Here is a 15,529-nt window from a genome sequence, read left to right as displayed (position 1 = left end):
TCCCTCTCTTTCCTTGCAGTTTGGAGGAGTGAAAAACATGGAGGCCTTGAAGTTAGACCTGTGTTCAAAATCCCAGCCTCACCACTTTCCACTTACATGGAGTCCAGGAAGTCTGGCCTCAGTTTTCTGTTCTGAAAATTGGGGTGAGCACAGCCTCTTTGTGAGGTTGCATGAGGACCATAGAAAGTGTGATGGAAAGCCCTTACACAGGGCAGGTCTCCCCACACAGCAGCTTTTGTGATGATGACAATGATAATGTCAATATACGGAGCCCTCCTGGGAGCTGTCAGTTTAGAGGCTGAAGAGGAGGAAGGAGTTCTAAGGGGCAGCCTAGCTTACGGTCCATGTGACACTGAAAGCTGATGATTTTGGCATAAAATTGCAAAGAATCTTTGTGAGTCATCTAAAAGTCATTCTTCCATGCCTGGCCAAGCCAGTTTCCCACTACAGGGGCTCATCAGTAAAGCAGTTCATCAATCAGCAAATGTTAATTGAGGTACTGCATACTTCTCAGAGTTGAAAGGACTATGATTTAGTAAAAATAATTTCCTCTTTCAAATCTTTACTCCTTTCACCTGTCTATGAAAGTATATAAAAATGGCTAACATTGAGTGCCAGCCATATAGCAGCCACGTAGTTAGGTTATTTACAAGTATCATTTCTAGCTGTCCTAAAAACTCTGCAAGATTGAAATTTTCATTCATATTTTATAAATAAGAGCATAAGCTTAATGAAGCTAATTAACTTGTCCCAAGTCAATCAGCTGAGTGAGATGGGATTTTACTGAGGCTATGCAACTCCAAAGTCTGTCATAAATCAATGGATCATTTTTATCTGTGTGGGCTTCAACAAATCAAATGACACCATCCGAGAGAGTCACTTTGACATTTAAAGAACCCATCATAGAAGGTGATGGATAGATATGCCTCAGAGCAGCCACTTGTGTTAATGAAAATAGCTTTAAATCTTACAAATTCCTCTTTGGCATCAAGGAGTGACACCCATCATTATCAAGGTATTTCCCCCAGTCAGTCTCTCTGGCTCCTCTACTGGAGACTGGGACTCTCCAGAGCTGAAGGTGGGCCCGTCCACAGCAGACACCTGAGAAAACCTCTCCTGCTAACATCAGAACTTCAGGTTTGATTTCTGGCTCCTCGAGACGCCATTAAGCTGTTAGCAGCACATGTCAGAGCTGGTGGAAGAGAGGGCCTCCAGGAGACTGAGAAGAAGTCAACCAGCCCCATCCAGCAACACAGCACAGGGGTAATGGGTGTAGACTTTGGATTCGGGGCCCAGATCTGCCATTTCCATTACTAGCATGGGCATGTTACCCTGCCACTCTGAGCCCCGCTTCCCTCATATGGAAAGTGAGGATATTTACTACCTGCCCCCTCCGGCAGTGATGAGGATTACAGGAGATGACTTGTACAAGGTGTCCAGTGTATGACTCGCACCAGTTAGCACCAAATGAAAATGAGAGTTTAAATTGTGTTGTTTCTGTTAAGGATGTCAGGACAGCCGTTGCATTTTAGAGTTCAGCCCTCTCCTTTTAAAGTGCCCCATTAGCTCACTGAAATTCTCAGCGCCTAGGATGTGCTGGGCAAAGAGCAGCCCGAAGATGAAGGCGGCACATCCCGCCCTCCAAGGAAATTCTATTCTAGCGGAGAACAGACATTGAAATGAGTCAGTTTAATAGAACAGGACAAGTGATAAACAGAGATTAACAGAGTCTGACAGGAACCCAAACAGACATTTAGCGCTATGTGTGCAATCCAGGAAAGCTTTCAGGAGGCAGTGCTGGTGTGATCTGTGGTGAGAAGTAAGGGTAGGTCCAGCAACTGAAGGTGGGGTGAGCATTCCTGGCAAGGGGAACAGATTACCAGAGGCACAGAGGCCTAACTCAGCCAGGCTTGCTGCAGAACAGCAAGCACCTCACAGGCCATCGGCTTAGGTCATGAAAGTACCCACAGAAGGCTAAGCTGTCTGCCTGGCTGGTTTCCCATGTCCTTGCCCAGGGTAAAAGGGCATTTCTCATATAAAACCAACACACTTCTAAAAATGTGTACATTCATATATAACAGACTCACTTTACTCTGCACCTGAAACTAATACAACATTGTAAATCAACTATACCCCAATAAAAACTTTAAAATAAAAAGATATGTTTCCTTCAAATTCAGAATGGACTGTGTTCAGCTCAGCTGCCTGCACTATGACTCCAGCCAAGGCTCCTTTCCCAAGGAGAGGGGACAGTGAAGTGGCCTTCTGCATGGCTGCAGTTTTCTCAAGAGCAGCTCTGTTGACATCTCAGGTTGGATGATTCTTTGCCAGGGGGCCTGTCCTATACATTGTAGGATATTTAGTAACATCCTGGCCTCTACCCTCTAGATACCAGAATCTTCTCTCCTCCAGGTTCCTTACCACCAGCTTCCCAGGTGGCACTAATGGTAAAGAACCCCACCTGCCAATGCAGGTTAGACATAAGAGGTGCGGATTCAATCCCTGGGTCACGAAGATTCCCTGAAGGAGGAAATGGCAACCCACTCCAATATTCTGGCCTGGAGAATCCCATGGACAGAATGGCCTGGCAGGCTGCAGTCGATGGAGTCACATAGAGTTGGACACAACTGAACCAACTTAGCACACACACACTTCAATTATGACAGCCAAAAATATTATTAGACATTGTCATATGTTCTAGGGGGTGAGGGAGGATGGGAATTGCCACCACTGAGAACCACTGTTTTATTGCATCCAGAACCATCTTCAAGCCCCCTGTCTTCTCTCAGGATTGATAAAGCTGTCACCATTTGGTGATGTCACCGTGGATTCCAAGGTATGAATTGCTCCCACTATACCTTTGTCAGTGGTTTCCTAGGAGAACCAGCTGGCCTTCCAACTTGGTCTGAGCTGGAAAGGCTGGTGGTGATGAGCTTGATCTTAACCACAGCAGAGATGTGCATCTGTGCGGTTGGCAGGCCAGAAGGGCTTGGGAGTATTAGTGAAGGAGAGTCTGGAGACCCCGCCTCCCATGGGCCTCAGGTTTTGGTAAGGATGCAAAGAAGAATCTGAGTTCTTATCCATTACAAGAGAGTTTATTGAAGACAAGGAAAGAGAGAATACCTCAAGAGAGAGACGGGCTGGGCCAGGGAGACAATGGCCCTGGAGGGCTAGGGTGCAGAGTTTTTAAGGCAAGTTTATGTGCATAATCCAGGCAGTTGCTGATTGACAGTCTTGATTGACAGCTGCAGGCACATAACAAGAGGCTCTACTGTGCATGTACCTCTCATAATTCAGTCTGTTATAATTAGATGTGTGTATTCATAGAATATTTATTATTATTTAATGAGCCAAATGGCTGCCAAAGGTTATCTAAGTACATGACAGTGTGAGGTGTGCGTTTACGTGCCAGAGTAGAGAAAGTCCCTCCAGTCAGCCAGTGGGGGGGGTTTTCCTGTCCCCTGACTATTTTGGCGTGCTGATGGGGGCCTTTGGAGGCGGGGTTGGCAAATAGCTTGGTGGGATTAGGTGCCCCATTGGATGTTCAGCCAGAGGGGTCTCCTCTCATTGCTCTTGACTAAATTCCTGCCTAACAGGAGGGGTGTAGATAAAATATAGATGAAATGTGTGAAGTCTTTTCCGAACTCAAATGAGTCTTTTTCAGTCATCCTGAGACTTACAAAGGGCCCACATTTCTGGTCTTGGTGGCAGAATGTACCTGGATTAAGCTGTTGAGAAGGCAGAGGGAAGGGGCAACCCACATCCCAAGAGATGAGATCTCTGATGATTGGCTAACAAAACCCCACCCAACTCCAAGGCAAAACAAGGGAGAGTCATATAGAGATTGACCTACCAAGTGCCCAGAATTTCATGTGCAGACTTGATCATCAGCAGTCAAGTCTGGATTATCCACAGACAGATTCTTATGGGACGCAATCCCCTGATTTCCTTCACAGAGCCTTCTATAGTTGTGTCAGCATTGCTGTTGATACTTTTTCTGGCATGTAGCCCACATCCCAGGAGGAGACAGAAGGGAATAACCTGAAATGTAAAAATATATCTTGGTCTCCTTAACATCAAGAGGTGAGTCAATAAGCTCTGAGAACAGGAAAGTACTATCTTGAGCATTCTTTCCAACTGAGGAATGAGGGGACTAGGCAGAGAGGCATGGATGGGGATGGGATGTGGTGGAGGATACAGCCGGGGTCCTCTGTGTCCTCACAGGAAGTGGTACCACTCCACGCCCAAGGAAGAGAGAGATGGAGCCAAACAGAGGAGCAAGGGAGGTGGGAGGGAGGTTCAAGAGAGAGGAAACATGTGTATACCTATGGCTGGTTCATGTTAATGTTTGGCAGAAACCAACACAATTCTTTAAAGCAATTATCCTTCAATTAAAAAAAAATTTTAAATAATGAAAAAATAAATACTTGATTATCAATCCATGAGTGTGTGTGTGTGTGTTAGTCACATAGTCATGTCCAGCTCTTTGCAACCCCATGGACTCTAGCCTGCTAGGCTCCTCCAGGCAAGAATATTGGAGTGGGTTGCCATTTCCTTCTCCAGGGGATCTTCCAGATCCAGGGATCAAACCCAGGTCTGCTGCATTGCAAGCAGATTCTTTACCATCTCAACTACAGAGAAGTCTCTTTAAATAATAAATATATATATATAAATACTTGATCATTGACCCATGACCCCAAATCCCAGTTTAGGGTCCAGCACACAAGTCAGCATCATTCAACCATCTCTGTGGGTTCCTCTGTGGGCAAGAAAACATGCCTTAGAAGACAGGAATTGGAACGAATGACACAGCACCAACGGGCTGCCTGCTCGAAGAATGGAGAGTCGAGTACAAGCAGGCCCAAGGCCAGGGGTTGAAGAGCACTTGAAAAGTCAACATCGATCTTCACAAACAAATGATGTGTATGCTGAGGGGAAAGAAAGAGGATAATCATCAGGCAAAGTTCCCTAGAGGTGTTGTCAATCTGGATTAAAAATGGTCAGGGCTGGGCTGAGATCCAGGCAAGTATGGGATTGACTGCTTCTGTCTCAGGTCCCGGCACCAGCTCACCTGTCTGGCCATTCCTCTGGGACAGTGAATGACACCACAGGGAGGTAACCCTTTCCAAGGTGCCATCCCCTCAGAGCTAGGCTACGCTTGGTTATTCTCTCTTTTAAGAAGCTGCATGGGGTGGCGGAGGGAGGGGGCTTCCCTGGTGGACCAGTAAAGAATCCCCCTTGCAGTCCAAAGGACACCAGTTCGATCCCTGGTACAGGAAGATTCTACATGCCAAGGGGCAACTGGGCCCATGCATCACAACTATGGAGCCCATGTGCAGCAACTACTGAAGCCCTCACGCCCTGGAGCTCATGCTCCACAACAAGAGAAGCCACCCCAGCGAGAAGCCCACACACCGCAGTGAGAGAGTAGCCCCTGCTCCCCTCAATGAGAGAAGGCCCGCACACAGCAACAAAGACCCAGCACAGCCAAAAGAGAAATAAAATAAATGGATTTCTTTTTAAAAAAGGAAGCTGCAGGGGGACTTCCCTGGTGGTCTAGTGGTTGAGAATCCACCTTTGAATGCAGGGGATGCGGGTTCCATTCCTGGTAGGGGAACTAAGATTCCCACATGCCTCAGGGCAACTAAGCCTGCCTGCCACAACTAGAAAGAAGTCTGAGTGCCAAAACTAAGACCCGATGCAGCCAAAAATAAATTTTAAAAAAATTTTTGTTTTTAAGAAAAGAAGAAGCTTCATGGATTTCCCCCATGGTCTCCTGTAAACCACCCGCCCAGGATGAACAAGGCCCTGTGGATATAAGTTAGCATCCAGAGGGAAGCAGCAAAGGCAAGAAGCTCCCATCTGAATATGAGACCTGAAACCAGGGGACGGTGTCCCCAGGAAGCCTGAGCCCAATCTAGGCTTCCCTTAGAGCCCATTTAGAAACCCCTTGACCTCTTAGATGGAGGCATTTTGGAAAACCAGGACCAGGCTCTATAGCCTGGCTCTCTCCTCCTCTTCCTGATTCCCTATGCCAGGCTTTCTTGGAGCTCACCTGGGCCCTCTTCCCTCTTCTCTCTCATCAGTTCCCATGGCTTAGGAACCACTCTAACCAGCCTGATGCAGTGCTGTCCAAATAGGAGTCTCCAGCCCTGACAGGCTTCCCTCTAAATCCACAAGTGCAGTCAGAAGACCTCCACTCAGCTGTCCCATAAGCAACTCAAACTTATCTAGAGCAGAGCTCCTGAAGTCCCTGCTCAGACCCATCCCACTTCCACACACACCCCTCTACCTCCGTACATGGCCTCCCCCAGCCACCCAGTTGCTCCAGCTGGTAAACTGGGCATCACGATGAATCTTCCCTCTCCTTTATCACCTCATCCACTCCATTCAGAAGTCCTCTCATTCTCCAGTGCAGCCCCCAAGTTTCTTCTCTTCATATTCTCATCATAGCTTAAACCTATTTGTTTACATTGTGGTTGTTTGGGGGCTCCCTTACAAAACTGAGAAATGATATTTCACTCACCAATGTAAGTCCAACATTTAGCCTAGGGCCAGAAAGCAAACACTTAATGAATACGAGCTGAAGGAAGGAAGGAAAGCATCCATTAATGATGACTTCATCCAGCGTGAAGCACTTGTCCCATAGCTGGCCTGGCGTCAAGTCTGGGCAGGGCAGGCGTTGAGTCTCCCCACCTGTCTTTGCCGCTCGGCACAGAGGGATACCAACAAGAAAAAGTTCCATCCTTCCCCAGAATGGAGCAGCAATGACCAAATCCCCCCTCCTTCAGAGAGCCTCCTGGGAGATCAGAGAATTACCAATGACTGCATTGCTCTGCCAAGCCTGGATGTGGAATTTCTATATGAATCTCTTTGCACCCCAGTAGCCAGTTTTAGTTGTTTCTTGAACTGTCATTTCCATTCTCTGAAATAAATTCAGCTTTGGCCTAAGATGGAAATACTACTTTCCTGGCCTGGCCTGGCTAAATGTCCCACTCCATCATCTGTGTCTTCCCTGGGTACCCAGGCAGCCAGTCTTGCCTGGAGGGCAGCAGCCGCAGCCTCAGCCTCAGAGATAAGTGTGGGGAAGCGGAGGAGCTCCAGATTCAGGATCCTCCTGTGCACTCGCTCCCAGCTCAGCCCCTCAGATGCTCTCGGATGCTAAGCAGGCCACTCCTCCTCCCATCCTTCCAGCCATGACCTTCCGGACAGCCCTCCCAAGGCCAATGACCACATTATCAGGGCTTCCTGATGTAGGGCTGCCCCACACACCCTGGGGATCCAGAGTGCATGCCTGCGTGCTCAGGAACAGGACCTTTTCTGAGGGATGTTAATCATTGTTTACCAGGAAGGGAGTGTGGAAAGTTCTGGTTTACAGATAACTAACAGTTAATTGGAGAAGGCAATGGCAACGCATTCCAATACTCTTGCCTGGAAAATCCCATGGACAGAGGAGCCTGGTAGGCTGCAGTCCATGGGGTCGTTAAGAGTCAGACACTACTGATGGACTTCACTTTCACTTTTCACTTTCATGCATTGGAGAAGGAAATGGCAACCCACTCTAGTGTTCTTGCTTGGAGAATCCCAGAGACTGGGGAGCCTGGTGGGCTGCCGTCTATGGGGTCGCACAGAGTCAGACACGACTGGAGAGACTTCGCAGCAGCAGCAATAACAGATAATTCTTTCCTACAAGACTTCTCAGAACCTCCAATATGTGCTCCAAAGAGGAAAGATTCAATGAACATGGAATCCTTTGTGTGTGTGTTGGGGGCGGGGGGGGGGGGGGGGGGGGGGGGGGTTGTGGGTCAGACTTTGAAACAGGTGGCCCTTGGGAAGTAGCCCTGGGTTCTTCCAGCTCACACCTTCCCAGGTGCACCTTGATAGGCAGAAAGCTTTCAGGGGGTCAGCTGGGATGGGGACCAGCACCAAGGAAAGAAATCTGTCCCCAAGTACCTCAAGGCCCTCTTAGGTTCCCCCAAACTAGAGAAGGAATGTCTGCACTGTTGGGACTCCACCAAGAACTCACCCAAGTGTGGCCCCATCCTCCCCCTCCCCACTTCCCACTTCCACCTCTCCCAGCTGGTCAGTTGTCCCAGTGCTCAGAGCATAAAGGAACAACCAGATCTCGCCCATTCAGATCCCATATGATGGACAATGGAGAGCAACTGTCTGGGTTTCAGAGGAGTAGTACTCAGCCATCCTGTAGAAGGGACGGCCCACGTGGGACGGGATGGAAGAAGTCAGTTCAGTGGGGAGAAAGGCGTCCGGAGAGACTCAGAGGCCAGACTTGAACACAATGCACTTTATTGGCGACAGAACGGATGGGCAGAGGGACCTGTGTGTTATATACATCAGAACTGTGGTGACCATTCCACCCCGGGAGGAGGCCCCAAGGGCAGCGAAGATGGTGGCTGGGGCCACACCTAGACAATCACAGACTCAGGCGGGAGCCAGAGAGAGAGTCTGAAAGTCTCCTGGCTGTTCTTGCTCAGGGATCTGGATGCTTGAAGGACAAGAGGCCCCGGTCTTTTAGCCCCAAAAAGCGGCTGCCGGCGGGGACTGGAGAGGGGAGAGGTAGCGGGGTGGGAGGGCGCTGAGGAGGCTGCAGACATGGGAACTGAGGAGCGGATGGGAACGACGGGCGGCGCTGGGGCGGCTGCGGTGCCCTGCGCGGTATTTTATCTGGAGGTGCGCTGGGAGGACTGGGAGAACCTGACGCTGCCGCCCCGGCTGCTGCCTGAGCTGAAGCCTCCACCGCTGACCCCAGAGCGACCCCCGGAGCCAGAGCCGAATCCGCTGCTGCTGCCGCCGCCGTATCCGCTGCTGCCACTGAATCCGCTACCTCCGCCGAAGCCGCTGCCTCCGCCGAAGCCGCTGCCGCCGCCGAAGCCGCTGCCGCTGCCGCCGCCAAAGCCGCTACCGCCGGCCCGGCCGAAGCCGCTGCCTGCGCCGCCTCCCACGCCAACGCCACCGCCGTATCCGCCTCCGAAACCACCCGCCGAGCCGGAGGTGGTGCTGCTGCTGCTGACCACGGCTGCAGGGGAGACCACAGGAACAGCGATCAGCTCCTGGCCACCACCTCCCTATATCATAACGATCCCCTGGGCCCAGGATGATTGAGAGGCGATCAAGGCAGCTTTGAACCTGATGATCACTGTCTTGCGTTCTGATGTGGTGAGGTGTTCACCCCGACAGTGTTAAGTCAGTTTGAATTTTCCAATGATTCTTTCTACATGCTGTCACCTCTGAAGACCCCCCCCCCCCCGCCATGGAGATGATCCAGAATTTCTCCTCCCATTAACAAGCTCCCTATTAGATATCCCCCCACCCTCCATACAGTATTATTAATAGTGCTCTGAGCCAAGAACTTTTACCAAAGCATATCTACTGCTCCTTCTGCCCCCAAGAAAACGGGTCCAACCGCCATGGAAATATTGTTTAAATTAGGAACTATCGCCTTGAATTAGTACAGATATTTCAGAACCAGTTCTCACTCTCCTGGTTTCTTTGGCTACTTACAGATGCTAACAGCACTCTGGCACTCTCCAGACATCCTGTATGAGAAAGCAAGAGAAGGCTAGCTCAGTTGCAAAGCAAATTTCCAACAAGTCCATGAATGAAAGTGACAGCAACCAGAACAGAATTCAGCAGCCTGGCGCATCAGTACTCTTTCTCCACTGTTCATGGGCCAACACAGAACCCCTATGCACACTGTTTACCTATGCACTTGGCCATCTATGGAGGGCGTCAACTGGGAAAGGAAGTGGTTGCCTATAAGCCCTGTGCAAGGTGGGGCCCTCTCTCTATAACAGGCCTCCTCCCCATTCCCTTGGTCATTTATCTGGCCCTCAGCATGTGACTTGGGGCAAGAGAAGCAGAGAGATGGCAATAAGAGCCCCACCTGCACTCCTCGCCCTCCAGCAGCTTGCGGTAGGTGGCGATCTCCACGTCCAGGGCCAGCTTGACATTCATCAGCTCCTGGTAGTCACGCAGCAGCCGGGCCAGGTCATCCTTGGCCTGCTGAAGGGCGGCCTGTAGCTCTTGGAGCTTGGCATTAGCATCCTTGAGGGCCAGTTCCCCACGCTGCTCAGCTTCAGCAATGGCTGTCTGCAGTTTAGCGTTCTGGAGCAGGGGGAGGGAGGAGGAACGATGAGCCCAGTAGGAGAGTCCCAGGTTCTCTGAGTCTTAAGACTAGATTACCCCAGAGCAAGTCAGTCAACCTCACCCCTTCCTTAGCACCTCTGTCTGTCTTCATGCACGGAAGACAGATGGATGGCTGTGGCTTAGCAACCATCTAAACTGGCTTTGTCTTTGAACTCCTTGAAGGCCAGTGCTGCCTGAGATGACCCCAGAAGTCCCCTCCCCCAGACTAGGAGTCCTGAGATCCTAGCCCCCACCCCTCACCCATCAGCCTAGACACCAGCATCCATGGCCGTCCCACCTGCTTCTTGACATTCTCTATCTCAGCCCGCAGCCTCTGGATCATCCGGTTGAGCTCCGAGATCTCACTCTTGGTGCTCTTCAGGTCATCCCCATGCCTGCCAGCCGTGGTCTGCAGTTCACCCAACTAGAGAATAGAAGGGACAGTCAGGTGTTGATGCAGCCTTGCCTGGTGTGTTTCTCCATCCCTAATGTCACCCAGCCAAACTCGAGGTACTTAGTAAGCACTGTGTTTAAATGACATTGAATTATGCTTCTGCAGGGACATCTCTGAAGCAGCAGGGAAGAGAACATCTGGTGTGTTGTAGAAGGTTCTCCCATCCCGAAATCGCTGAGCAAGCTGGAGTGGGTCCCATGTGGTCTGGCAGGGGACAGTGGAACCACTTCCCCCTAGGGGGCAGCACTTTCTGCAACTGAACAACCTTGACAGGATGTCTCCAAGGAGGAGAATCAAGAAGGGCCACCCAATGGCCACCACCCAGCCATCCCGTGGACCACAGCCTCCCTGGGACCTTCAGTGAATCCTCTGAGAAATGCCTAGCTCTCACCTTGGTCTGGTACAGGGCCTCGGCCTCGGCCTTGCTCCTCTGGGCGATCTCCTCGTACTGGGCCTTGACCTCAGCGATGATACTGTCCAGGTCCAGGCTGCGGTTGTTGTCCATGGACAGGACCACCGATGTGTCACTGACATGGCTCTGCATCTGGGACAGCTCCTGCCAATGCAGAGTGGCCTATTCACTGGTGGGGCCTCTGCAGCCAGCACACAGAAGCCTCAAGAGACTCCTGATCAATGCACCCATCTGCTGAGTCAGCTCGGAAGGTGGATCTGCTCCGCCCTGCCTGCCAGCCTCTCGGAGACCCCATGCTTGCAGTTCCTCCTGGGGAGCCCCAACAAGAGGCCTTATCTCAAGATTCAGTCTTCCTGGACCCTACCTATCAAATCTGAAAGTATCTCACCCTCCCTCTTGCCCCCTCTTGGTAGGAAACATCCTCACCATATCATAGAGGGTCGTCAAGAAATTGATCTCATCTGTTAAGGCATCCACTTTGGCCTGAAGCTCCACCTTGTTCATATAGGCAGCATCCACGTCCTGAGAAAGACAGATAAACACATAGAGGCCTTATTCCTCCAAGGAATGCACAGCAAGCTACAGCCGCAGCAAGACCAGTGCTTGTCCGAAGCTGGTCTCTACATGAAGGATTAACATCAAGGGGATGGCGGAAGGTCTACTCAAAAGCTAGAAAATGAGTGACGTGACTCCTTGAGGCATCTCTCCAGACTAAGATGCACTTGGATTTTATTTTTGGTTCCAATTGCCTAAACTTGGCAGCTCTATAGCAGTGGAGCAAGGATTCCCCCCAGCCCAGCTGGAAGCCAGTGCCTACAAGCCCTAGAAACCTCACACTACAACCCTTACCTTCTTCAGGGTCACAAATTCATTCTCAGCAGCTGTGCGCTTGTTGATCTCATCCTCATATCTGTAAGAGTTAAAAAGAAATCACTGTTTGCAGTATGAGGTAGTCATAAATGCCACTGTTCTCTGAAACTCTGAAACTACCTCTGTTCCATCCTCTGTCCCCACCCCCTGCCCCTCTTAAATAAACACACCCTCTCACTGTCCCCCTGTTAATTAGAAGGACCAACCATTCCCATTCATTCTGGCAGACTGTCTGGTTTTAACACGGAAAGTTCCAAGTCCTGGGAAACCCCTCCATCCCCGGTAGACTGGATGCTTGGTCACCACGCTGTGAGTTGTCCCAGCATCCTTCAGATCCTACAACCAGGATCTTCCCCAGCCTGGCTCATGAGAAAGTGCTTTTTCAGCTCTAGCCTTCTAATTTTCTTTGTAAAGGACTATCCTTCAGGAAAGAAGGTGAGGAGGAACCCAATGAACCAAACTGTCCTCTATGAAGATACAGGGAAGTGGGCTAAGGGGCAGCCTTCTTAGTGGGCAAGGGAAAGCAGTGAAAACTAGGGTTCTGAGACAGGGTCACCCACAGCATCTTCCCACATGCGCCTGTCACTCACTTCTTCTTAAAGTCTTCCACTAGGTCCTGCATGTTCCTCAGCTCTGAGTCCAGGCGGCCTCTCTCCCCCAGAATGCTGTCCAGGTAGCTCCGCAGAGAGTTGATGTAGTTCTCAAAAAGGGGCTCGAGGTTGTTGGTGCCTGTGATGGGATGTGTGCCCTGCTGCTGGAGCAGGCTCCACTTGGTCTCCAGGACCTTGTTCTGTTGCTCCAGGAACCGTACCTGGAGTGCATTGGGAGAAGCAAACTCAGGCAGTGTTTGGAGCAGAGGGGCCTTGCCTTGGGCAGAACTCGGTGTCTGCATCTCCCCATCTCCCAGTACAAAGGCCTAGAAAGCTCCCACTGTGGCTAGAGAGAGTATGGTCAGACCATCACAGCAGTCAGGCCATTGAAGATGCAAGACGACTTCCTTACAGAAGCAGGAGAAATGGGAGAGGAAACTGGAAGTAACCCCTGCCTGGAAGCGAGAGAGACTTGACCTTTCAGTATTCCTGGGGACTTCATGATTCTAGCCCAATTCCAAAAACACACAGCGCACCACAAGAAGGTGCTTAAACCTCAACAGCATTGTTTTCCATCTAAGACACCATTGACGCCCCACTGATATTCACTTCAAAGGATGTGAATGGCTAGGAACTGACACAGTTGAAATGCTACTATCTTCGTTGTGACAGGAGAGAGACAGCCAGTGTGGGCCACCCTGCTCTAGAGGTCCCCGAGCACCCTGCTCTTCCCGATAAGATTGATTGAGGTGCAGACTGAGTTTCTAGGGTCTCAGGAGCCCCTTGGGACTCAGGTTCCCCCTTGAGCCTCTTGAATTCCTTCTGTAGGGTGCCTGCCTCCTTTGCCTGGCACATCGCCATAGAGAGACGAGGCCTCCTGGAAAGCCCCAGAGGGCAACCCATGTTTGAATAGCCCCCAGTTCTGGGTCAGACCCTTGCCTGTCAGAGGTCATGACCCCCACCCTGCCCTGCCAGCACTACCTGCCCAGGCTGGATAAGGCAACAGGTGGGAGTCTTGAGCAAAGAGGCAGACAAGCAGGACTTGGGGATGTGGGGGTCCAAAGGGGACCATCATCTTTCCCAATCACATGACTACGTGGTCAGGTTCATCAGCCCTGAACATCCTCATAAGAGCCAAGAATGCTGCCTAACCCTTCCCCTCCAGCCTGGACCACTCTGAATTGATCCTAAACACTGTATGTAAATATCAAACTCAAAGTCCCCAACCTAGGAGTGGGGGATGCATCAGGACTTCCTCACCTTGTCGATGAAAGAGGCAAACTTGTTGTTGAGAGTCTTGATCTGCTCCCGCTCTTGGGTCTTTACTTGCCCGATCTGGGGGTCAATCTCCACATTGAGGGGCTGCAGGAGGCTCTGGTTGACAGTCACTTCCTGGATTCCCCCAGGGAAGCCACCAGGGCCAAAGCCACCAGGTCCTCCAAAACCACCGGGTCCTCCAAAGCCACCAGGTCCACCAAAACCACCAGCTCCTCCAAACCCACCAGCCCCACCAAAGCCACCAGCTCCTCCAAACCCACCAGCCCCACCAAAGCCACCAGCTCCTCCAAACCCACCAGCCCCACCAAAGCCACCAGCTCCTCCAAAACCACCTCCCATTCCTCTGCCACCACCAAAGCCACCTCCATAACCACCTCCGTAGCCACTCCCAAAGCCACTGACACAGCTGCTGCGCCCCCCTCCAAAGCCACCAGCCCGGGAGCCGCCAGCCATGCTGATGGAGATACTCTTATTGCCACCCAGGTTGTAGAGGCTGCGACTGCCAAAGCCGCCTGCTCCACTCCGGAACCCGTAGGCCCCTCCGCCGGCTCCCCCAGAGCGGGCCACACAGCTCATCCTGCTACTGCCAGAGACCACGGCAGAGCGGCCTGAGAAGCCCTGGCTCCCACCGCCAGATGTCTTGCGGACTTGTCTGTTCATGGTGAGCAAAGTCGGCGAAGGGAAAGTGCGAGAGTTCAGCAGGGCCGCTCAGAGCCAGAGGAAGAGAGGCGCAAACTGAAGACCTGAGCGGGATAAATCCCTTTATATACATCTAGGAGGCTGCTGGGCTCAAACGGAGGAGAGATAATTAGTCTCAAATAGTCATGGGTTGGGTTTGCCTTCCAGGCAATGTTAGTTCTAGGCTACTAAACACACCTTAAAAATAATCTGAAATGGTGAAAGTGCTAAGGTGGCAGCCTTACCTGGCACGGGGAAGTTCCTGACTTGGCCCTGTGCTTGGGCATGGCCACCTCCTAGCTTTGTCTGGCAGGACCCAGGAGGCACAGTAGTCTGTCTACTGGCCAGCTGTCCCAGGTCCTGCCAGAGCTGGGCTCAGCTCTGGAAAGGATGGAGTGGAAGGTAGATTGGAGAGGTTCTGGCTGTCTGGGTGGTGGAGACGGTGAAGCCCACTCAAGGGCTCAGGCAAGTATCTCAACAGGAGGGGTGATACAGTCTACTCCACAGACTGCACATGGCCACAGAGCACCCACTGTGTGCCCAGCTCTGTGCCAGGTTTGAAGATGAATTGATGACCTCTCCTCTTCCCGTCCTGGAAACAAAGCCCAGAACCATCACAAAGCTGCCTCCTGGGTTCCCCCTGTCTCCTAAGCTGTGGTTCAGGAGGCTGCAGCATTTGGATTCACGATTCTTCTTGAAAAAGAGGAAGGAATTAACACTATGTGCTTTGATAAGCCATCAGCAAAATTCAACAAGCCAGTTCATTTTTAAAACTTCCCAGGAAAGCCATACACTATCCTCTATCTTCAGAACATCTCTAAAGCTTCCTTTCTTGCTCCCCCCATTTTTGGCATCTTCCTGGTTGCAGTCCAAGTTCCAGGTGACTGGAAATTCAAACATCAATTATACCACAAATGTGACACCTATTGACAGATGACCTAACTCGTCTCAGGCACTGGATGAGCCACTGGAGACAGACACAGGAACCGTTCTCTGGTGAAGGGGACAAGTGCTCCTGGGGGTCTGTGGCCTCAGTGTCAAGACACCCACCCCCCATCCCCACCCCCAGCCTCAGAAGTCCAGGCCCGGCAAGGCCAGCAGCAC

The 15,529-nt window shown here is 51.2% G+C and overlaps 1 protein-coding gene across 1 annotated transcript; it reads right to left on the bottom strand.

Annotated features, from left to right (window-relative positions):
* Nucleotides 1-8,287: 8,287 nt before the first annotated feature.
* On the bottom strand, nucleotides 8,288-14,490 carry KRT3 (keratin 3). The gene is made up of 9 exons (XM_043883306.1): nucleotides 13,730-14,490; nucleotides 12,470-12,690; nucleotides 11,859-11,919; nucleotides 11,436-11,531; nucleotides 10,989-11,153; nucleotides 10,442-10,567; nucleotides 9,902-10,122; nucleotides 9,520-9,554; nucleotides 8,288-9,034 (listed from the first exon to the last, which is right to left on the bottom strand). The coding sequence occupies exons 1-9, from the start codon at nucleotides 14,405-14,407 to the stop codon at nucleotides 8,679-8,681; spliced, it is 1,959 nt and encodes a 652-aa protein (XP_043739241.1). The 5' UTR covers nucleotides 14,408-14,490; the 3' UTR covers nucleotides 8,288-8,678.
* Nucleotides 14,491-15,529: the final 1,039 nt, after the last annotated feature.

Source organism: Cervus elaphus, chromosome 3 (genome assembly GCF_910594005.1).
Source record: "Cervus elaphus chromosome 3, mCerEla1.1, whole genome shotgun sequence".
NCBI classification, from domain to species: domain Eukaryota; kingdom Metazoa; phylum Chordata; class Mammalia; order Artiodactyla; family Cervidae; genus Cervus; species Cervus elaphus.
This window is presented reverse-complemented; position numbering and strand designations above follow the sequence as displayed.

Excerpts from the sequence above, each read along its gene's own strand:
- KRT3 (XM_043883306.1), bottom strand. The coding sequence starts at position 14,407 with ATGAACAGACAAGTCCGCAAGACATCTGGCGGTGGGAGCCAGGGCTTC. Across the intron at positions 11,154-11,435 it reads TGACGACCCTCTATGATATG|GAGCTGTCCCAGATGCAGAG; the intron begins GTGAGGATGTTT and ends CTGCATTGGCAG. Across the intron at positions 10,123-10,441 it reads TAGAGAATGTCAAGAAGCAG|AACGCTAAACTGCAGACAGC; the intron begins GTGGGACGGCCA and ends CCCCTGCTCCAG.